This window comes from Pelodiscus sinensis, chromosome 1 (genome assembly GCF_049634645.1).
Source record: "Pelodiscus sinensis isolate JC-2024 chromosome 1, ASM4963464v1, whole genome shotgun sequence".
Taxonomy (NCBI): Eukaryota; Metazoa; Chordata; order Testudines; family Trionychidae; genus Pelodiscus; species Pelodiscus sinensis.
Window position 1 is genome coordinate 23107187 of NC_134711.1, and position 24296 is coordinate 23131482.

Consider the following 24296-nt stretch of genomic DNA (forward strand, 5'->3'; position numbering starts at 1 on the left):
AAGGTTTTTATAGTTTGGATAGGAGAGGAACAGATTGTACATGCTATTAAAACATGCAATCACTAATATGGTTACCATGAAAAGACATTAATGAGCATATTTCAGAAAGTAGATGATCATTGATCAACAGCAAGATTAATTTTTGTTCAAAATATTTTTATTCGGTGTTCTATATATGACAGAAAGTTACTTTTCTCCTATAGAACTGCTAATGCCAATGCCAATTTTTCTAGGCATTTTGCCCTTTTTTTATATTTTCATAACAAGCACTTTTACAATTATCCTCTTACCCAGAGGGTTTGAAAATATGGTTATTTATAATATATTGGTTTTAACCCACCATTATTTCAAATATTATAGTAATATTATATAAACTATTTTGGCTTAAGAAAGTTTAATAGTTTTAGAAGTTACATGGTATCTTTTGAATTATACTGGCCAGTGTTTAGACCCTCTCTATCAATCTGGCATCTTTATCACCCCGAGCAGTGTAAAAAGGCCAGATAATGGCTGTATATAGACAAATGAAGATACCCTAGGAAAGGTGAGCTTTTAGTTGGTGTGAAGTTGACACAGTGAGTTTCTATGTAACTCTACCCTCCCCAGTGCGGGAGCTTGCCTAATGTACCATTGACTTCTGCCACTTCTCAGTGGGGGTATGTCTAGACTACAGGCTTTTGTCGACAGAGGCTTTGTTGACAGATACTGTTGACAAAGCTTCTGTCGACAAAGAGCGTCTAGACAACATCCAGTTCTGTTGAAAAAGCAAGTCGCTTTGTTGATATGAAAGTGTAGACGCAAAGGACAGTGTAGATGCAATAACACCTTCTGTTGACAGAACTCTGTCAACAAAAGGCATTATTCCTCGTAGAATGAGGTTTACCGCAGTCGACAAAACCGCTGAGTTCTGTCGACTTTATGTCTAGACTACAACGTTCTATTGGAAAAAGATAAGCAAATTGCGAAATGCAATTTGCGTATCTTTTTCTGCTTTTCTTCTGAAAGAGGCTTTTCTGACAATTGGCCTGTCTACATTGCGCCAATGTAAAAAAAAAAGCCTCTTTCAGAACATCCCTTCTTCCTCATATATGAGGTAGACAGGGATGCCGAAAAAATGCGTCTGCTTTTCTGGGTTTTTTTCTGGAAAAGCAGATGTGTTCCTTGGAGGTGGCAGAGCTTTTCTGGGATACCTCTGGGATCTGTTTTGGGTCTGGTTCTGTTCAGTATCTTCATCAACGATTTAGATGATGGCATAGAGATGATGGCATAGAGAGTACGATTATTAAGTCTGCAGATGATTCCAAGCTGGGAGGGGTGGCAAGTGTTTTGGAGGATAGGGTCAAAATTCAAAATGATCTGGACAAACTAGAAAATGGTCTGAGGGAAACAGGGTGAAGTTTAATAAGGACAAATGCAAAGTACTGCACTTGGGAAGAAACAATCAGTTTCACACATAGGGTGTGTCTAGACTACATGCCTCCTTCGACGGAGGCATGTAGATTAGCCAGATCGGAAGAGGGAAATGAAGCCGCGATTAAAATAATCGCGGCTTCATTTAAATTTAAATGGCTGCCCCGATCTGCCGATCAGCTGTTTGTCGGCAGATCGGGGGAGTCTGGACGCGATGCCCCGACAAAGAAGCCTTTCTTCATCGACACAGGTAAGCCTCGTGAAACCAGGCTTACCTGTGTCGATGAAGAAAGGCTTCTTTGTCGGGGCATCGCGTCCAGACTCCCCCGATCTGCCGACAAACAGCTGATCGGCAGATCGGGGCAGCCATTTAAATTTAAATGAAGCCGCGATTATTTTAATCGCGGCTTCATTTCCCTCTTCCGATCTGGCTAATCTACATGCCTCCGTCGAAGGAGGCATGTAGTCTAGACACACCCATACAGAATGGGAAGTGATTGTCTAGGAAGGAATACTGCTGAAAGGGATTTAGGAGTCAGATTGGATGACAAGTTAAACATGAGTCAACAGTGTGACACTGTTGCAAAAAAAGGGAAACATGATTCTGGGATGCATTAACAGGTATGGTGTGAGCAAAACACGAGAAGTCATTCTTCCACTCTATTCTGCGCTGATTAGACCTCAGTTTGAGTATTGTGTCCAGTTCTGGGCACCACATTTCAAGAAAGATGTGGAAAAATTGGAGAAGGACCAGAGAAGAGCAACAAAAATGATTAAAGGTCTAGAAAACATGATCTTTGAGGGAAGACTGAAAGAATTGGGCTTGTTTAGTTTAGAAAAGAGAAGACTGAGAGGGGACATGATAGCAGTTTTCAAGTAACTAAAAGGGTGTTACAAGGAGGAGGGAGAAAAATTGTTCTCCTTGGCCTCTGAGGATAGAACAAGAAGCAATGGGCTTAAATTTCTGCAAGGGAGGTTTAGGTTGGACATTAGGAAAAACTTCCTAAGTGTCAGGGTGGTTAAGTACTGAAATGAATTGCCTAGGGAGGTTGTGGAATCTCCATCACTGGAGATATTTAAGAGCAGGTTAGAGAGATAGCTGTCAGGGATGGTCTAGACCAGTGCTTGGTTCTGCCGTGAGGGCAGGGGACTTGACTCGACTCCACTTCTATTATTCTATTATGACAAAGAAATGACAGAGAGCCAATGCCAATTTGGAATGGCAGTGGATAGAGTGCAAATACCAAAATGCTAAATCCAAAGCACCCAGGTCAGGTCTTCAGACATTCCAGTAGTCAACCCAAATGAGTGTAGGTCTTACTATGTATTTATTTTATCGTATTTCGTTTTCCATATCTGAATTCATTTTTTCATAAGCCTTTGCCACTCATTTCTTACCAACTGATTTACTTTCATCATCCATGGAATTGCACCATTAATCAAACATAACAAAATATTTATAGAAAAATGTGACCTAACTGTATTTTTCATAAACAGGCCTGTTTACAGCTTCTCAGAAGCTGAAAAAAACCAACCTCTTGCAAAACTGTACTTGTCAAAACTCCAATAAGTCTGAAGGGCACAGAAATTGACAGTAGGTTTAAATTATGGTTTACATATTAATTTAGCCATTTATTAATACATTTCAAACAAAATGGAATAATTAAATACAAAAATGATAGATAAGGAAAATAGGGTTATCCATTAATTAATTGGTTTTGGCTGATGATTTGTGAATTTAAGTCTAAAGAATCATGATTAGTCCCAAAGACCTGAAAACAGAAAAGCCAAAGTAACCATTAATATTTTATCTGAAAATCAAAAACCAGGATCAGTTTGGAGATTCTCAGATGAACTTATATTTCAATTCAGATTTTAAGTGAAAGTTGAATCAAAGCCAAATATTGGTAGGATGAAAGAAACAGAAAATATGGTAGAACTTATATCTGACCCTAAGATTAGGGACATTCAATTGCCATTAGCTTTGTAAATGTAGAACCTGAATGATATTTGAACATTAAGCAGCAGAAATTGATTAAGAAAGTGTTTTACCATCCAAACCTAGCCAGAAGGCTATCTTTTGAAAGTTTTGTACTCAGTTATTGCAACTGTTATCCATTCCCAGGTTAGAACTGGTGCAAAAGACAGCTATCAACACTTGACATTTGTGCCCAGACCTAGACTGGATAGACTAGTTTTGACGTAAGAAGACCTACACAGCCTGGGACTACTCTACCCAAACTCCTGTCTCTTTTTCCAGGATAAACTGACACAGTTGTAATTAGCAGATTGTTGATTCTAAGTCCCCTTTGACATAAGACAAAGGAAACAACTGTGCTGGCAAGGACCAGGCACTGAAATGTCCTCCCACACCTGATCCACAATATTTATTCATTTTCAGGGCTTGTTACAGAGTCCATTTATTTCTACTGGCATTTGGAGAAAGGTAGAAGGATATGCAAAGGAATGGAGACAATGTCATTATCGTCTGTCTTTTGACAGATGGGTAAACTGATTAAATTGCACTTGGTTTATAATTTTGCATAACTTGCAGAGTGTTCAGAGCTTTTTATGTCTATAAATAAAAATAACATATTTTAATCTGAAACCAACCCCAAATCAATTAGGCATTTCTGTATAGGGATATGTTGGGGGATATGGAATCCTTAAAAATAAGCAGTGACAAATTCAATTCAGAACCATTGGTGTGTGTGTGTGTGTATGTGCATATGAATATGCAGGGAGATATGGTGGGAATGAAAGGTATTTTATAGCAGACTAAATTAACTTTGTTGTGGAATTTCAGGGTTGCTACCACAGAGTAAACAAAGGCCTCAAGCATAAATTCTGAAATAATTTTTTTAAAACAACAAAAATATAAAGTGAAGGCATGAGAAAAGGCTACAGTGAATTAAGAATGATAGATATGCCTCAGGGAATAGTGCAAAACGCATATATTCATTCAAGCCTTTGTCTGAGGCAGATTAACTATGTTGAGCATTTTGTTTTTAGGATAGGTCAGATAATGGGTCCAGGCTAGTATCCTTGTATGTAAGTTTTTATTACAGCAGAGGATAACTGTAAACTTGCAGTGAACTTTTTGTTGCAGCCAGTTGTTGGAAGAATTATGTTAATTGTGTTTAATTGTTAATGCATCTAAAAACTAATGCACAAGTAGCTTTAAATCAAAACATGGTAAAGTTTATTTATGTTTAGGGTCAAATTCTACATATGTGGTCTAAAATTAACCAAACTCAAAATGATATTAAGTGAGTTTATTTTATGGGGTTTATATTTGTCCTGTAAACATATCTACTATAACTTCAAGTAAATGTTATATGAAATAAATTCCAATTAAAACAATCTAAAGAGAGACATTCCAGAATTCTATTTCTATTGGCTTACATTGGAGGAAAATGGAATTTTAGGAAATGTTCACAGGATATAAAAAAACCTGCAAAAATATTTCAATAATAAATGGTAGAAACATAAAGCAAGAGATCATTTAAACTCCACGCCAGCACTCGGATGTTCATTTCCATTCATACATCAGATTCAAATGCATGAAACAGCTCCCCTCACCCACAACTGCAAATGGAAAAAGCAGTGGAACTATTTAGTCAACTTGATGTCATCTTAGTAATAAATAAGTGCTGAAAAGGAACACATCTTGATGGACCAAGTGGGTTTATTCATCCCTCTCACTGTTAAATGTTTTTACCAATTGCAAGCAGGCAAAATAATTTCACATTGTATTATTAAATAAGAAAGAAAAGATATTTTGTGCAGCAAGTGTCAGATAGGCAATCTGCTATTTACATGCGAAAAGCAAGGCTGAGTTGAACAGAAGGTTCACTGCCAAAAGAACTATCTATGCTAAAATAAATGAAAGGTGTCTCTGTTGATGTAGTATTTGCTGCTTCATAGGCATAAATGACTAACCAGTAAACCAGAACCAATCTGATTCCATTCAAGTGGAAAACATTTGAAATCTATTCAGAGAAACTGAATTCAGCATCTATGCACAGACCTCTTGTGAATGAAGTCATACACTTTATCTATGAGTATTCCATAAGTTCAAAGATCAAAATGCATGTATTATTGGAAAAAAATAAATAAGAACATAAGAATGGCCATACTGGGCACACCAAAGGTCCATCTAGCCCAGTATCCTGTCTTCCAACAGTGATCAATGCCAGATGCCCCGGGATTAGGGTTACCAGATGGTTTCAAAAAAATCACCAAACACACTTGATCTCAGATTGTGTGTGTGTGTGTGTGGGGGGGGGGGACTGGCTGTGAGGGGTGTGGGGCTGGCTGGGAGGAGGTTGAGGGGGGGGAGTGGGGCAGGCCGGGGGAGATGGGGGGGAACTAGCTGGCAGGAAGCAGGGCTGGCCGGGAGGGGATCGGGGGGAGTGGGGCTGGCCAGGGGAGATGGCGGGGGGGAAGGGGAGAGGGAGAAACTGGCCGGCTGGAAGCAGGGGTGGCTGGGCGGGGGTCGGGGGAAACGAGGCTGACCGTGGGGGTAGGAGAACTGTCCACGGGGAGCAGGGCTGGCCTGGGCGCATGCAGATCCCAGGGTGCTGACTGTCCTGCACATGATCCCAGCGGGGCACACGGGTGAGTCCGGCCCTAGGGATTCCATCCTACCCCGGCCCTGGCCCTCTCCTCACTACTGTGTAGTTGCATACTGCCTGGCTGGTAGACACGCTCACACAGTGTGAGCGTGTCTACCAGCCAGGCAGTACACAACTACGTAGTGATACTCATGATGATAATAATAAAACTTACTTAATTAGAAAATGCTGGACATTTATATGTCCGGTATTTTCTCAATTTGTTTCCCGGACAGAAAGCACAAATACCAGACTGTCTGGTTCAAAACCAGACACCTGGCAATCCTACCCAAGAGTGAACAGAACAAGGAATCATCAAGTAATCCCTCTCCTGTCACCCATTCCCAGCCTCTATCAGAGGCTAGAGACACCATTCCTACCCATCCTGGCTAATGGCCATTATTCTGAAATAACTATGTGAGCATCTACACAGCAAAACTACTGTTTTGAAATAATTTTGAAATAGCGGACGGCTTAGTCCGACTTCTATAAACCTTGTTCTATGAGGAATAGAGTCTATACCGAAATAGATATTTTGGAATAGGGGCTGTGTAGACAGGGAATAGCTGCTACTTTGAAAAAGGGGGCTTCCAGCCCTTCCCAGGGTGCCCTGCTGGCTGCTCTGCCCACACTCAGCAAAACTCTATCCCGTCCCTCTCTTGTAACCCTTAAAGCTGCAGTCTCTGCAGACAGGGTTTGTGGCTCGCAGAAGGCCTGACAGCCCTGAGCCACACTACAGCTGCCCCTGACTTGATTTTGTCCATGATGAGCTAATCTTATGCTGCCACCCAGCCCTCCACTGCTCATAGGGAACAGTCTGATGAGCTCCTAGGAGCCTGTCAGGGCCCGCAAAAGAGGTGCTTGTTCCTGGTTTGGTGTGGAGATCCGGTACCTTATTGGGGAGGACAAGAACAACCTCCAGGATCTCCACACCAGACACAGGATTGCGGACATCTATGGCCGGATGGCAGACAGCCTGTCATCTAAAGGCCACATCTGCATGCAAGAACAGGTGCGGATGACATGTGGGGCCACTGGCCATAGCGCACATGGCCTTGCTCCAATAACATAGCTTGCAACAGAGCTAACTGTTGCTCTCAGCTTGCAGATGGGGGCTATGCTTCAAGCACTGTGTCCCCTGGGATGACTGACCATCTCTCTTTATTCTCCACAGCTGGGCCAGCTGTGAGACAGGGGCAGCCAACATCATCCAGGACAGTCTCCCGGACCCGAGGCTTCCACAGGCACCACCATCCCCTGGACGACTACCAGAGGCAGCACCTGGCAGCACTCTGAGCCCTGCACCACACCATCCACGGCTGAGTGCTAGAGGACCTGCAGCTACGTCGGGAGAGCTAGTGGAAGCTGCTTGCGCAGGGCCACTCCCTGTGCACTGATGTCCACTCCCTAGTGCAGAGCATGATGCCTCCTCCCGCTCCAGCCTGTGCCTCATCTCCTGCTGTTGCTGTTGCTCCTCCTCCCACTTCTCCCTCCACACTCTCCCCACCCTCCTGTGGAAGCCATGGCGGTGGGATCCACATAGCCCGGCGCCACTCCCAGCCCCAACCTCTCCTCCCCCTTCCAGCTACCTCCTCTCTCCTGCGATGTTCTCAACACCCCCCTTCCTCCACCCTCTTTCATCCCTTCTCCCAGGTTCTTTTCCCACTCTCTCTCCAGTTTCGTTGACCCCCACAGTAAAGATACAGAGTGTTTAGGTTTTTTTTTTTTTTTAAAGGTGTCTTTATTTTTTCAGCAGGAAAGGGGAGGAGGGAGAGGTAAGTGGAGGGAGAGCAATGAGGGGTGAAGCACAAGACCCCAGTGGGACAGACCAGGGGAGAGTATCTCCCTCAGGATCTCCCGGATGTGCACGGCCCCCTGATGGGCCTGCTGGATGGCAGTCATATGGTCAGCCTCACTCTCCACTCTGGGGGCCTCCCCCTTCCGTTTGCACACATTGTGCAGTACACAGCACATAGCCACCACATGTGGGATGTTATGTTCCCCGAAGTCCAAGCAGGTGACAAGGTATCTAAACCGTGCCTTCAAGAGGCTGAAGGCACCCTTGACCACCATGCAGGCCCTGCTCACCCTGGCATTAAATGCCTCTCGGGAGGGATTGAGGTGGCTGGTGTATGGTTTCATGAGTCATGGCTGTAGGGGATAGACCGCATCCCCCATCAGGCAGATGGGCATGTCCACGTCCCCGACCCTGTTCCAGCATGCAGCTTCTGGAACACACTTTAGTTCCTAAAGACATGTGCATTGTGCGCCTTCCCCAACCACCTGACATATATGTCCGTTAACTGGCCTCGGTGGTCAGTCATGGCCTGCAGGACCACAGAAAAGAATCCATTGCAGTTTATGTAGCTTGATGCCCAGTGGTCTGGGGCATGGTTAGGGATGTGTGTCCCGTCTATAGCCCCCCTGCAGTTGGGAAGCCCAGGGTGCCAAATCCATTAATGACAGCATCCGCATCAGCAAGGCGGATGACTCTGCACAGCAGGATAGTGTTGATCACCCTGACCACCTGCAGAAGGAGACAAACAAACCGAGAATCACAGAGGTGCCAGTCACCTTAGATTCCCCCACCCCCTCCTTCTTAGTCCCCCTTCCCACCACTCACCAGGAGCAACCCCCTGCAATCACCCCAATCTCTGGCAGGGCTTTGTGAAAGCGGGACTGAACAAACCCTCCTGGGGAGGGGCTGGCACCACCCCCACTCCGACCCACCCTTTCCCTAGGGAAGTCTGTTCCATCCTTCCACCCCCCTCCTGGGACAATAGCCCAAGAATGCCATACCTGCTTGACCAGGGCCCCGACGGTCAATCTCCCCGTGCTGAACTGGTTCCCCACAGATTGGTAGCTATTCGGCATGGAGAGCTTCCAGAGGGCAATGGCAACACACTTCTAGAGGGGGATGGTGGGCCTCACGTGTGTGTCCCATCACCTCAGGGCAGGGGCGAGCTCCTCACAGAGCTTGAGGAAAGCGTCCTTTTTCATTCAAAAGTTCTGGAGCCATTGTTGGTCTCCCCAGCGCTTCAGAACAATCTGGTCTGCACTGGTGTCCAGACGCCAGATGTGGCGGGACACAGTGTTCAGGCCAGGGCGGGTGGCATCCAGCTGCCAGAGTCGTTCCTCCTCCCGAGGAGGGTCTGCTACAAGGGCTGGGGACTGGGTTCCTGCAGCGCCTGGGAGGCAGCCTGCATGACTTGCAGCAAAAGCTCCATAGCAAAGAGTGCTGTGTTGTCCTGAAGCAGGGCAACCAGAGTAAGAAGAGAAAATGCTTTGCTGTCCCTCAGATAGGTAAGTAAGCAGGGAAACCTCAGAAACAGTTGTCCATGGGGATCCCTTTAAGCACACGCCTCAGACAGCCTCAAGCAGCAGCCACATGAAGTAACTACTGGCCTGAACTGGTTCCAGGTGGCCTTAAATGCTATTCAGCGTCCAATCAGTGTGGACACTCTATTTCAAAATAGCTAAGCCCTATTTCGATACACATTTTGTGTGTAGACGTGCTATTTCGAAATAAGCTATTTCAGAAAATCTCCTCCACAATAGCTTATTCTGAAATAACTGCGCTGTTCAGACGTACCCCAGGGTATGGCTACACTATGGGACAAAGTTGAATTAAAACAAGCAACTTCAGCTACGTTAATTACGTAGCTGAAGTTGAAGTAGCTTAACTCAACTTTTGGTGCTGTCTACACTGCAGGAAGTCAAGGGAACACTCTTCCTTCAACTTCCCTTACTCCTTGTAAAATCAGGGTTACTGGCATCGACCAGAGTGCCCCCTCACTTCAAATTAGCTGTCTTAACTAGACTGCTAATTCAAACCCTGGAAGATTGATAGTAGCAGGTTCGATCTTCCTCTGTAGTGTAGACATACCCCAAGAGCTTGGGGTTGCATCCTTGACCATCTTGGCTAATTGCCACTGATGGACCTATCCTTCATGAACTCTTTTTTAACCTAGTTATATTTTTGGCCTTCTCAACACTCCCCTGGACACTCCCCTTATGTTTTTTTTAACATGCTGCCTATTAATTTCTTTGGCTCACCCGTTGTGTTATATAAAGGAGTAAATAACACTTTCCTACTCATTTTGTTCAGAATATTCATGATTTTATAGACCTCCATCACACCCCCTTCAGTCATCTCTTTTCTAACTGAACAGGCCCAATCTTTTTAATCTTCCCTGTTATAGAAGTTGTTCCACACCCCTAATCATTTTTGTTGCCTTTCTCTGTACTTCTAGCAATAATAATATATAAAAATTTCCATAAAACACATACAATCTTTCTGATATTGTTACCATTATATAGAAGTCATTACTGTGGATATACTTTCCTATTTAATTCTACTGCCTTTACCATATTCAAGGGGATGACCTGAGTTCATAGTAAATTCTAAACCATCAGATTAATTTCTTAATTCTGTTTCCTGCCAAGCTTTTTCTAAACACTTCAGTCAAAGAAGCAGAATCATTAGGGACTAGCTAGAGATTAATCCATATTTTTTCACATTTAATCATAAATTTTATTATCCATGTAAACCTAAGCACAAGTTGAAGTAACTGAGAATTTTTTGAGTTACTGTCCTATTTCTAATTTGCTAGTGCATTTACCTCTCCCAGCTGCTCTGTATCTCACCTCCCAAAAGAGCATTTAGCTATGTTACAATTTCAGTTTCACCTTAATCAATATGGATCTATATGACAGAGCTTTAGGCAGGTTCATAGTACAGAGGAGGCACTTGTGAAGCTCTTTCTGAAGCTGTTGTTCAAGCTGTCAATTTCAAGAAATAATGGGGATTAAGGGATCTCTTTGAATTCAACTGAGTATCTAGGAGATTGTCATGTACTGTTACTTTGAACTTATTATAATAGCTTTGAGGGTGCTTACTGTTTATAAAGTAACAACTTTATCTTGGGCTTATTAAACTCAGAAGATAAATGCTCAGATCAAACACCAAATGCTCTATTACTTCAGGATATACTACCAAAATAACAGAAAGCACCTTCAAATTATTACTTGAAATCTTTTAATGAAATGCTCTCTGTCACTTTAATGCTAGCAACCCTGCAAAGCTGCTTTGTTTCAAATGGCTTCTGTACCACTAGCAGCTCACAGTTCCTGAGAAGCTTTTTAACTCTGTAGTTTTCCTCTCAACGCTGCAGCCTTTGTGAAAATTATGATGCAATTATTTCTGCAGCCAAAATACCATAAACATAAAACAGAGCCATTGACAACCACCTACCACCAAGACCATAACCATGATCTCACTACCTACAGAGTAATACAATCATATGTGCATTTCATCTTGCAAGGTACATGTTCCCTATGAAAGCTCTAATTTTGGAAGACAGCCCAAAAGCTCTGTGATCCCTGCCCTCCAATAGCGGGGGAAGAAAGGCTGCATCATCTGTAAAAGTAAAATTAACACTTTATAATTTCTTGTATGGTTGTACGGAGAATGAAGCCCCTTTTTTAATTCATAAAAGAAGTGCAGCATTGGCATCAGCACAGCAAATTTTCTCCAGCCCAAACAACTCTGCCAGTGAGAAAACCCCTATCCTATGAATAGTAAATTTGTCTTCATCTCCTATTAATCCTTGGCAGTTGTGATGGAGAGGTCAACAACAGATTTTCTTGTGGTGACTGTTTTTCGGGTGTGGACCCCTCTCCACTACGCAACTGAGCAGACCACCAATCTGACATTTCATGTTGGCCCAACAGCTAAAAAATGGTAATAATTTTCAGTTGCTACCAACAGGTGCTGGTTTTCAGACTAATTGTTAACATCTGTAATATAGAAAGGTAGGTCTACAATACCTCATCTAGAAATTGAAATGCAGGACTTGTAACTACATCAATGGATCCCTCATCTCGGATATTAATTGATGGAGCAATGGCATAAATAGGCTCCTGTGTCTCTGGTTCTGAGTCACTGGAACTGGAACTTTCTTCGTCCACATCACTCATGTTTTCAAAGTTCTGTGAAATAATACAAATACCAATATTCAGCATTTATAGATCTTTAGAAACAGGCAAGAGATGAAGAAAACAAAGATACAATGTGAACTGGAGTGAGACCCGTGTTCAAATAAAGGACACCACATAATGATCACTTTCAGAGGTTTGCCTTCATGAACGTTGTAAAATTCTATTGTATAAATGCTATAAAACACTTCTAATGGCTTAGTTTCACTATAATTCTGCAGATAGCAAAATAAAAGACAATCCTTACAGCAGAGTCAGAGTCAAATGTTTTGAGACCTATATCTGCACATCTTTATTGGCATCATCCTGTACAGTGCAAAGAGCCCTCATCTTCAGCAGTATAAAGACAGATTATGTTTTTATTTTAAATAGCTTTATTTTTATTTTAAATAGTTCCTTTGGTTGCCCAATATAGGTACCATTCAAACACATAATAAAGATATTTTTAAGAGCAGGTTAGACAAACACCTGTCAGAAATGGTCTAGATCAGGGGAGGGGAACCTTTTTTTTATTTCACTGACCCACTGAAGAATCAGTTGGGGACACATACAAGTGAGATGCAAAAGATTAAAAAAACCTCCTTCACTAAACCTGGTCCCCAAGTAAGAAAGAGAAAAAAAAAACCCTCACAGATGTGGCCCACAACTGAGAAGCAAGGGAAAAAGACACTCCCATCATTCACTTTAAGCTCCAGCCCCATGCGGGGAGGCGCCAAGGCTCAGGGCTTAGCCCCAAGTCTGGATTAACTCTTCTGGGGGCCCAGGTCTAGTAGATTTTTTGGGCCATCCCAAGTTCTGGGATGCGGCCAAAAATGAGGGTTCAGTGTGTTGGAGGGAGCTGCCTGGGAGTGTAATGGTGGTGAGGGCATGGGGTCTGGGAAGGAAGAAGGGTGCAGAAGTGGCCTACGGGTCGTGGATCAGAGTCCGAGCAGGATGGAAGGTGCAGGAGTGAGTTGGGATTACAGGATCTGGGCAGGAGGGAGAGTGCAGGAGCAGGGTGGGAATGCAGGGTCATTGGGAGGCAGCGTGCAGAAGAGGGCTGGGGTGGGGATGCAGGGTCTGGGTGGGAATAGGAGCCTTGGGTGCCTACGTGGCACAGTTCCAGAAGGGACCTGAGTGTCTTAGCACAGCTCTTCGAGCTCCAAGGAAATGATCCCTGCAGGCACCATCTCCTGCCACTTCCATTGGCTTGGATTCCCAGCCAAAGGGGGCAACAGGAAGCAGTGGATCTGTGGGCCAGATGAGACATGTAGCACAGCCTGTGGGCCAGATGAGACATGTAGCTTGCCTTGACTGGGCCATGAGGCTTGGGGCTCCCCTCTCCTGCAATGGGGAGCCAGTACTGGTGCTCCAGCCTCAGTGCTCCCTCCCCTCCGTGGCTGGAACGCCAACCCCAGCTCCCAATTGTAGGGGGAGAAGCCTCAAGCCTGGTGGGCTGGATCAAGACAAGCCATGGACCAGATCTGGCATGCAGACCACAGGTTCCCTACCTCTCTAGATAATACTTAGTCCCACCATGAGTGCAGGAAACTAGATTAGATGACCTCTCAAGGTCCCTTCCAATCCTGTGATCCTGTAATTCTATGGTTAAGACAATCTTGATTTGAGAGAGCTCACTGTTTAGGGTTCAAAATCAATCTATCTATCTATCTATCTATCTATCTATCTGAGTGCATCTGTCTGTGTGTTTGTCTGAGTCCGTTTGTTCAAGAACTCTTCCTAAACAGTAAAAGTGAGGGCCACCAAATTTGGTATGCAGCTTCCTCTTCTGCTAACTTAAAGCAAGGGCAGAGTTTGGTTGGACAGGGACAACCAGAAGCCTCAGGGAAAGGACAATTTTCCATAACACGCAAAGAGAGGTGCTGATGTTCTGAGGAATGTGATATGAGAGTGGCCATTGGCAACAAGACTGCAGAGTGTCCACTGAGGGCAGCCCTACCACTAAGGGAGCAGCCAGCAGGGCTGGGCTCTGCCATTTTGCCTGCCAGCACACTGAGTAAGTAGTCCCCCTGCCCCCAAACCTTTCTTGCAATGTTGTGTGTGTATGTATGTGAGGGTATGTCTACACTACAGCGCTAATTCGAACTAATTTAGTTTGAATTAGTTAATTCGAACTAAGCTAATTCGAACTAACGCATCTAGACTAAAAAACTAGTTCGAATTAGCATTTTGCTAATTTGAACTAGCATGTCCACATTAAGTGGACACTGAACCGGGGTTAAGGATGGCTGGAAGCAGTGCCGGCAGGGCATCAGATGAGGACTTAGAGAGTGGAGCTGCTGCCTCAGGCTAGCCGAGGGCTGTGCTAAAAGGGACCCGACCCCCACCCCGGACAGACAGTTCTCAGGGGTGCCCCGCTTGCAAAGCAGTCCTGTCTTGGAGTGCCCTGAGTGCCCACACTGGGCACATCACAGCACTCGGCCATCAGACTGGCTGCACTTGCCGCAGGCTGCCATCTTGGGAGAGAGGGCAATTGGGGGGCTGCAGAAGAGCTTCCATGCCCAGAAGCCCACAGAGCCAGCCCAGTCCTCCCCATCGGGGGCTCGTACCCCATTCCTCCCTCACCTCCTTCCACTTACCCTTCCCTAGCCCCCCTTCCTGATGTACAAAATAAAGAAAACATGTGGTCAAAAATAGAATCTCTCTTTATTGAACAAAACTCGGGGAGACTGGGAAAAGGAGGTGGGAGAGGGGAAGAGAGAGGGTGGGAGAGGGGAGGGCAACTACAATGATCAGAGGTTTGGAAGAGGTCCCATATGAAGAGAGGCTAAAGAGACTGGGACTTTTCAGTTTAGAAAAGAGGAGACTGAGGGGGGATAGGATAGAGGTCTATAAAAGCATGAGTGGGGTGGAGAGGGTGCATAAAGAAAAGTTCTTCATTAGTTCCCATAATAGAAGGACTAGAGGACACCAAAGGAAAGGAATGGGTAGCAGGCTTCAAACTAGTAACAGAAAGTTGTTCTTCACAAAGCAAAGAGTCAACCTGTGGAACTCCTTCCTGCAGGAGGCTGTGAAGGCTAAAACTAGAACAGAGTTTAAAGAGAAGTGAGATAAAGTCATGGAGGTTCGGTCCATGGAGTGGTATTAGTCAGGGGGTAGGAGTGGTGTCCCTGCCCAAAGTTTGTGGAAGGCTGGAGAGGGATGGCACGAGACAAATGGCTTGGTCACTGTCTTCGGGCCATCCCCTCCAGGGTCCCTAGGGTTGGCCACTGTCGGCAGACAGGCTACTGGGCTAGGTGGACCTTTGGTCTGACCCAGTACGGCTCAGGGCTCAGGGTCGGGGGTCTCAGTGGACCACCTTGATTTTCATGCACACCTGCTCCTGGGTGGCCAGGCTGGCAGCTCTCATGCCCTAGACGGCCACTTTCCTGTGCCTAGTGCAGAGGTCATGGACGAGGTCCACGATGTCCGCACTAGACCAGGCGGGTGCCCGCCTCTTGCGGTCCCGGGCAAGCTCCCGGGAGCCGCCAGCCTGGTCCCGGGAAGAGGGGTATGGCTGGGGGGCATCGGGTGGCTGGCTCGAGCCGTGCCAGGTGCAGGGTCTGCTAGCTGGGTGCTGGCAGGCTTGCACCTGGCACGGGCATCGTAGCCAGCCCATGCCCCTTTAAGGTGTCCGGGGCCGGGAGGGGGGCAATAGAGTTTCCCTGGTGTTGGCCAGAGTGGCCACCAGGGCAAGCTGGGAAGGGCTAGCCTCCCACTAGTTCAAATTAAGGGGCTACACACCCCCTTAATTCGAACTAGTAAGTTCGAACTAGGCTTAGTCCTCATAGAATGAGGTTTACCTAGTTCGAAGTAAGCGCTCCGCTAGTTCGAATTAAGTTCGAACTAGCGGAGCGCTAGTGTAGCGCCTATCAAAGTTAATTCGAACTAACGTCCGTTAGTTCGAATTAACTTTGTAGTGTAGACATACCCTGAGAGAGGAAAAAAGGCTCCTGGTGGCCAGGAGAGGAGCTGAGGGAGAAAAAAGTCCTCTGGCAGCTGGAGGAAGGCTGAGGAAAGAAAAAAAAATCACCCTGGTGGCTGTAAGGAGAGAAAAGTTTGGTACCAGATGGGACCTACTGACTCTGAGTTCCTCCTAACCCCTGAACCCTCATTCTCACACCCCCAACCTCCTCCACATCCCGCATCCTCAAAGCCCTTCCCTGAGTCATGTACTCCCCCCCCCCACACACATACACTGCCAGCCCCTCTGCCCTGAAGGACCTGGGCAATGCCAGGAAAGTCTCTAAGTATTACATACATCCATGGAGCATTAGTATAACCCTCTAGTAGTCAGTATAAACAGAACTTCCCCCAGCAGGGTCACAAAATTTAAAAACAAATATTAAAAATATGACATTGCCTCATTCTCTGAGCTTGCCCATATGGGAATTTTTATGTAGTGAATAGCACTTCAAATAACAAACAATGAATCAGTGTAAATAAAAGAATCAGAAAAAAAAACAACAAAATATATTAAAAAAAAATTACAACAATCATGTTCTTCTTCGAGTGATGTCCCCGTGGGTGCTCCACTACAGGTGTCGGGCTCGTCCCGGCGCCGCAAACCGGAAACTTCTTCGTAGCAGTAGCCCCCTCCGGAGGACCGCGCGTGCGCAGTGTGTCCCGCGGCGTTCGCGCCTTTTCTGCGTCGCGCGGTCCGACCCGCCAGTTCCTCCTAACCGTCCACGGCCGCAGACGGATCTGGAACACGCTCCTCTCCTGAGGAGGAATCGTTTAGTTAAAAAAATCAGATATATGTTCAGTTGTTTCCCAGTTAGCCCCTTCCCAACGTAGTGTTAGTCAGTGTTATATCGTTAGTTAGTTAGATTGGTTAATTGTTTAAAAAAAAAAAAAAAAAAAAAAAAAAAAAAAAAAAAAAAAACACCCCTGTTACTTCAACCCCCTGTTTTAATCCCGGGGGTTACACCCGCTCAGCGAACCATGCCCGGTTCTCCCGGGTTCAAGAAGTGCGCATCATGCGGCGAGGCTATGCCGGTGTCGGATGGCCACTCCCGCTGCATTCGCTGTCTAGGGGAGGGCCATATCCCTCAGAAGTGTGGCCATTGCGCCAAGCTAACGGCGCGCACGAGGCGTGACAGAGAGATGCGCCTTAAAATGCTCCTCTTCAACAAGGCTCTTCAGCCGCCGACGTCAACAGAGCGAGAGACCGAGGGTACGCACAAGACCAAAGAAAAGGCCTCCGCTTCGTCCAGGAGCCTAAGTGCGGCAGACTCGAGAGCCGCGTCGGGCCACCCACAGGCGATGGAAAAGCCTTCCAAAGCCCGTAGCACATCGGCGCCGAGCCCTGTACTCTCTGTGGCATCGGCCCCGCCAACCCGTCCGGAGTCGGCACCATCATCAGCGGCACCGAGCCTCCGAGCGGCACCGCAGCCGGATTCGGTGCGGTCCTCGGCACCGAGGCAATCGGCACCGTCGGCGCATGACCGTGCCCCGACTAAGACGGCACCGGTGGCCGGCCCGGCACCGAAGCCTAAACAGGCACCGAAGCCTAAGCCGCAACAACCTAAGGCACCGGACACGGCACCGAGGAAACACTCGGCACCCAGATCCCATCCAAAGCCTAGCGACGCAGCCACTCCTCATCCTCAGGGCGCGTCGGCACCGCACCGCACCGACCGATCGCTGGAAGTGGAGCAGCCGTCTCAGTCTCCCGTTTCGGCACCGGATCCGACGACCTTACACCCTCAGGTGTCGGGACAAGAAGTGCTTCCGCCTTCCTCGCCTCCTGCGCCTCAATCACCATGCCCTCCAGGGGAAATCTCTGATGGGGCCTCACTTATCTCGATCCCAGATAGCCCGGTCCCCCATACTTCTAGAGCGGTACCGACGAAGGCACAGAGGAAAACACACCACCCTCGTACCCCTTCTCCAGGTTCGGACAGGGCAGCCTTCTCGCCTGGACCTTCGATTTCACCTCAAAGACGGCGGAGCCACTATCACGAGTACTCTCCTGCACGCCGCTACTATAGATCCCCGAGAAGGTCCATCACACCGCCTCACTATCACCGATCATACTACTCCAGATCGCCGTACCGTTACTCGTACCGTTCTCGTTCCCCTCGATCACCTACCCGCTCCCGCTATTATCGTCATAGGAGCACTCTGTCCTATTCTCCACAATACTCTCATCGTGCGTCTCGTCACCGCTCACCGCATTCGGAGCGTTCACGATCAATATCGAGGCGCTCACCCTTGTCTCCGAGCCGACAGCAAATATATTCGCCAACGACCCAAGGCTCTATTCCACCGGCTCAACGCCCACCAGCGCCTACGGGAGATGCGTCCACGACTTCGGTCCCACAGGACGATACCACTCAGTCACCAGTGGCGGAACACCAGTCAGTGGCCTCCCCGACAGATGTCGCTTCCTCTTCTCCTGATGATGCGGTGTTTAACGACGAACCCCCTCTAGCAGATGATTATAAGCAGTTCCATGAGCTTTTTACACGGGTAGCGGATTCACAAAACTTACGCACCTCGGGGGCGCCTCCAAAACACCATCCGCTGCTCAGAAATTTACAACATTCTAGTAAATCCAAGCTAGCTCTTCCTTTCGATGCCGCGATATTGGAGGTAGCCAATGACATCTGGCAAACTCCGGCGTCTATGCCTCCTACCAACAAACGCACGGACAGGAAATATTTTATCGACGCCAAGGATGCAGAGTTTCTCTTTACCCATCCTGTTCCGAACTCTATCGTGGTTGACGCAGCACAGCAAAAGGCGAGATCCGCGCAGGCGAGAAATTCTATCGCGGACAAAGAGGCCAAACGCTTGGATTTGCTAGGCAGAAAGGTCTATTCATCTGCTACGGCCACATTGAGGATGGCAAACTACTCTGCCCATCTTGCCAACCACGACTTCGACAACTATTCGAAGTTAGTGCCGCTCATACAGCATCTCCCACATTCCCAAAGGGAGGTACTGAAGGCCATAGTACAAGAGGGGTACACAGTGGCCCGTAATGCGCTCCAGATATCCCTCGATATCGCGGACTCGGCCTCCCGCACTACCGCGACGTCCATCGTCATGCGACGAGACTCTTGGCTCCACCTGGCTTCCGTGCCAAAGGATCTACACCCTAAGGTGGAGGACCTCCCATTTGACCGAGCATCCCTGTTCGCTCAAAACACAGACCAAGTGTTTCACTCAGGAAAAGACTCTAGAAATACGTTAAGAACTCTAGGGATGTACACCCCGCCCTTCAGGCGCAGGAGAGCCTGGCCATATAACAGGCAGAGGCCGCCTCCTTCTTCGGCTTCCTACTATACCAACCAACGATTTAGGCCATACGACCAGCATAGACAGAGGCAGCGCCCCCAACGTCGCCGCCAGCAACCTAACAAGGCCAACAACCAGCAACAATCTAGACAGCAAGTTTGACATACTGATCGAGAGTCTGCGAGCCATCCCTCAGCTAGAACCCAACGCGAGAGTAACCAAACTCTTCAACCGCCGTCTGTATCCATACTCCCTTCGTTGGTTTGCCATCACCACAGACCGCTGGGTCAGGGAGATTGTAACCTCAGGACTCACCATTCCGTTCTCCACCTTGCCTCCCACCAACCCTCCCTCCCCACCCCTTTTCAGGGACCCCTCCCACGAAAATCTGTTACGACAGGAAGTAGTACACCTACTTACCATAGGTGCAGTGGAAATAGTTCCTCCCGAATTCCATCGCAGGGGGTTCTATTCCCGATACTTCCTCACAGAGAAAAAGTCGGGGGGATGGAGGCCGATACTAGACCTTCGCGGTCTCAACCGCTACCTGCGAAGATACAGATTCAAGATGGTTACTCTGGGTTCCATCATTCCAACACTACAAAAGGGGGATTGGTTCGCGTCTCTCGACCTGCAGGACGCATACTTCCACATTCCTATCCATCCAGCTCACAGGAGGTTTCTGCGATTCACCGTCGGAGACGACCACTACCAATATGCGGTACTTCCCTTCGGCCTATCCGCAGCTCCGAGAGTATTTTCAAAGACCATGGCAGTCATAGCGGCATACCTCCGTCGAGCGGGGATCACCATTTTCCCTTATCTCGACGACTACCTCCTCTCAGCACCTTCGAGAGAACAAGCCGAGATGGCAGTTGCCACTACAAAAGGCATCTTCGAGACCCTTGGCCTAATTATCAATCTGCCAAAATCTACTCTAACTCCGGCCCAGTCCATCGTGTTCATTGGGGCCAGACTAGACTCTACCACTGCTATGGCGTATCTGCCTACGGACAGAGCCGACACCATTCGAGACCTATCGAACGTCTTGCTCACAGCCCCGAAGGTCTCTTACCTTACCTGCCTGAAACTATTGGGCCACATGGCCTCTACCACATACGTCATAGCCCATGCTCGCCTCCGCATGCGATGTCTGCAACATTGGCTCCTCATAGCCTACAAACCGGGCATTACCAATATCAACACTTTCATAACCATCCCTGCCCGAGTCAGGAAATCGCTCGTTTGGTGGACTCTACCTGCCAATACTCTAGCAGGCGTTCCATTCCGGATCCAGCCCCCATCCATTCAATTGACCACGGACGCGTCGCTAATAGGCTGGGGGGCGCACATGTTGCACTACCGGATTCAGGGACTGTGGTCCCATCAGGAATCCCTACTCCATATAAACTTCCTGGAGCTCAGGGCAGTCTTCAACGCATGCCGCCACTTTGTCCAACATATACAGGGGACCACCATACAAGTCCTTACCGACAACATATGCACGGTTTACTACATCAACCGGCAAGGCGGGGCCCGGTCCAGGACTTTGTGTGCGGAAGCAGTGCGCCTGTGGAACTGGGCGATCCGCCACAGGATCGCGCTCGTAGCTTCCTATCTCCCCGGCAAAACCAATATAATTGCGGACACGCTCAGCAGATCATTCCACTCCCAACACGAATGGGAGCTCCTTCACTCTGTAGCTCTCGATCTGTTTCGGGCATGGGGTTACCCAGAGATCGACCTCTTTGCCACTCGCGACAACAGGAAGTGCCGCTCTTACTGTTCGAGAGCGGGGATAGACAACCAATCCTTGGGGGATGCCTTCCTTCTCAATTGGGGAGCGTACCATCTCCTCTACGCTTTTCCCCCAATCCCGCTGATACCGCGGGTAATACAGAAAATACTATCAGACTCGGCGACAGTAATCCTCGTGGCTCCCTTCTGGCCGCGCCAGACTTGGCTCACGCAACTCATGCAGATGTCGGTGTCCAGACCTCAACGTCTTCCAAGGATCAACAACTTGATCTCACAACAAAACGGCAACTTTCTCCACCCGGATGTCGACCGCTTGCACCTGACAGCTTGGCTCCTGACTGGCTCCAGGGCCTAGAGTTAACCTGCTCCCAAGCAGTCATGGATGTACTCGTGCAAAGCAGACGACACAGCACCCAACGATCGTACATCTATAAGTGGCGTCGTTTCTCAGCCTGGTGCCGGCCACAAGCCATTAACCCCCTAAATGTGCAGATCCAGCGTATTCTGGACTACGTCCTGCATTTACACTCCCAAGGATTGGCCGCTGCTTCGCTAAAAGTACACTTGGCAGCTATTTCGGCTTTTCACGCTCCCATAGAGAGCTTTTCCGTTTTCTCTCATCCACTTACGAAGAAATTTCTCAAGGGAATTTCCAATATTTGTCCACCACACAAGCCTATCCCGCAGCCATGGGACCTTGGCCTTGTACTGGACACCCTTACCCGCCCACCATTTGAACCACTTGCGACTTGTGAGTTACAAATTCTCACGATAAAGGTTACCTTTCTCCTGGCAATAGCCTCAGCTCGGCGAGTTTCAGAGCTTGCAGCACTCTCAGCGGACCCGCCATACACGATGTTCACTCAGCAGGGAGTCTCACTGAGATGTCACCCATCCTTCTTGCCAAAAGTCAACTCGTCCTTTCATGTCAATGAACCTATAATCTTCCCTACTTTCTACCCCAAACCGCATGCTACACCGGAGGAAGCCCGCTGGCACACTCTGGACATTAGAAGGGCATTGGCATTTTACCTTGACAGAACACGTCCATTCCGGAAGTCTCCGCGTTTGCTATTATCACTCGCTGATCGCTCTAAAGGTCATCAGCTGTCGTCCCAACGTATTTCCAAACATATAGTTAACTGCATCACCCGTTGCTACACTCTCAGGGGGAAATCTCTGCCCTGTTCGCTAACAGCGCATTCAACCAGAAGTATGGCTGCCTCCACGGCTTTTATGAAAAATGTATCTCTTACAGACATATGCAGGGCAGCGACATGGTCGTCCGCATCCACCTTCGCTAGACACTATGCCCTTGACCGTCTCAAGGTCGCTGACACAGCAGTCGCTCAAGCAGTCCTTTCGTCCGTGCACAAGTAAATCCGAAGCACAATCAGTGCGAGGGTGACTGCTTCATACTCACCTGTAGTGGAGCACCCACGGGGACATCACTCGAAGAAGAAGAAAAGGTTACTCACCTTGTGCAGTAACTTCTGTTCTTCGAGATGTGTGTCCCCGTGGGTGCTCCACGACCCGCCCTCCTCCCTGCTTCGGAGATCTCTCTTGTATCTTGCAGATGTTCCGGCTAGGAGGAACTGGCGGGTCGGACCGCGCGACGCAGAAAAGGCGCGAACGCCGCGGGACACACTGCGCACGCGCGGTCCTCCGGAGGGGGCTACTGCTACGAAGAAGTTTCCGGTTTGCGGCGCCGGGACGAGCCCGACACCTGTAGTGGAGCACCCACGGGGACACACATCTCGAAGAACAGAAGTTACTGCACAAGGTGAGTAACCTTTTCTTACCACAGTTAAACATGTTTCCTGTCTGAATACTTTATAACCCAAGGGACTTGTTTCAAAACCATTTACAAGCAGTTCCACTGAATTCAGTGGGCTGGGCTTTTTGTCAGTACAACCTCTAATAGAATGTTAAGAAAGAAGAATAACTGGAAGATTTCTTGAAGTTTCCCCTCACGTTTTTCTGCTAGAGAGGTGCAGAATCATTTCAAACCAAACAAATTCTACAGAATCCACAAAGGTGTGTCTACACAGCAGGGTTTAACTCTAAATAAGCTACGCAAATTGAGCTACGTTAATTGTGTAGCTTATTTAGAAATAGCTTATTTTGAGTTTTGATGCGGTTTACACAGCACTTAGTTCAAAATAGAGCATTCTTCCTCTGACTTCCCTTACTCCTCATAAAACGAGGTTACAGGAGTCAGAGTAAGTCCTCTAGCTTGACAGTATTTTTACATTATGTTAAAATAACTGTTGTTTGTGTAGACATGGTCTATGTTATTTTGAAATAATGCTAGTTATTTCCAAATAATGTTGCTGTGTAGACATAGCTCCAGGGTCCCAGGCCACCATAATGAGGCAGTGTGCAGCAGTCCTGCTTCATAGTGCATCTCCAATGCAGTTATTAAAACCAGGGGTTCTCCCTAGTTATAGCTACCCAAGAACAACCTAAAAGGAGGAATCTCTATTATGCATAGGCTCCTACAGCCAACATTAACTTTTATCTGAACTGCCTTCGGGTTAATCAAGGGGTACAATGTGTGTTCCCCTCTCCTCTCTTCCAGCATGAAATTACCCATCTTTATTCCTGACCTTCCCAATGCTCATACACTGGAAGGAGACATTTGCATAGGAAGGGGGCCCTATATATGTGGATCTTGGGAGCAAGATCTGGTCTAATATTATTACTTGTGTGAGTTAAAGTTACTCGTGTTCGTGTTTTTAAGATCAGCCCCCAAATTACAAAACATGCAAACACAGGAGAAAATAGCACACTTTCTGAGAAAAGGGAGACCAGCTGGCAAATTACTGAAGAAAAAAATGGGGTTGAAAAGATTTCTGGAAGAAGTAGCATTTAAGGAGGTCGCTGTAAGTAATAACATGAAAAAGTTATTATATCTTTCATACATGCTTTATCCCAAAACTCTGTGAAGAGTTCATTAATGGTTACAAATGATAATAAAATAAAAAGGTATTTAGCCTCAGGCGGGAGTGAATAAAGATCTGAGAATATGACCAGGGCTCGACAAATACTGGAAAACCCCACTCGCCAGACAAAAAAGGGACTCGCCACCATCCCCCCCAAAAAGTGTTTTTTAAATAGCATAAATTCCTAATCAGAATAAGAACAGTAATTACTAATAAGTTATTAATAAATATCACCCAAGTTATTAATAAATATCTTATAAACCTCTACCTTTTCCCTCTGCTGCCATGTCTCCTCCCCTTTCTCCATCAGCTCCCCTGGTGCCTGCTGCCCCCCAACCTCTCACCC

At 47.2% G+C, this 24296-nt stretch overlaps 1 protein-coding gene across 1 annotated transcript in view; it reads right to left on the bottom strand.

Moving 5' to 3' along the window:
* Positions 1-24296, bottom strand: part of CCDC146 (coiled-coil domain containing 146) — a 164842-nt gene that overhangs the window by 130353 nt on the left and 10193 nt on the right. The window contains exon 2 of the mRNA XM_075926722.1: positions 11856-12017. Coding sequence (XP_075782837.1) covers positions 11856-12005 — 150 coding nt within the window. The 5' untranslated portion in view covers positions 12006-12017. The remainder of the gene's footprint in view (positions 1-11855; positions 12018-24296) is intronic.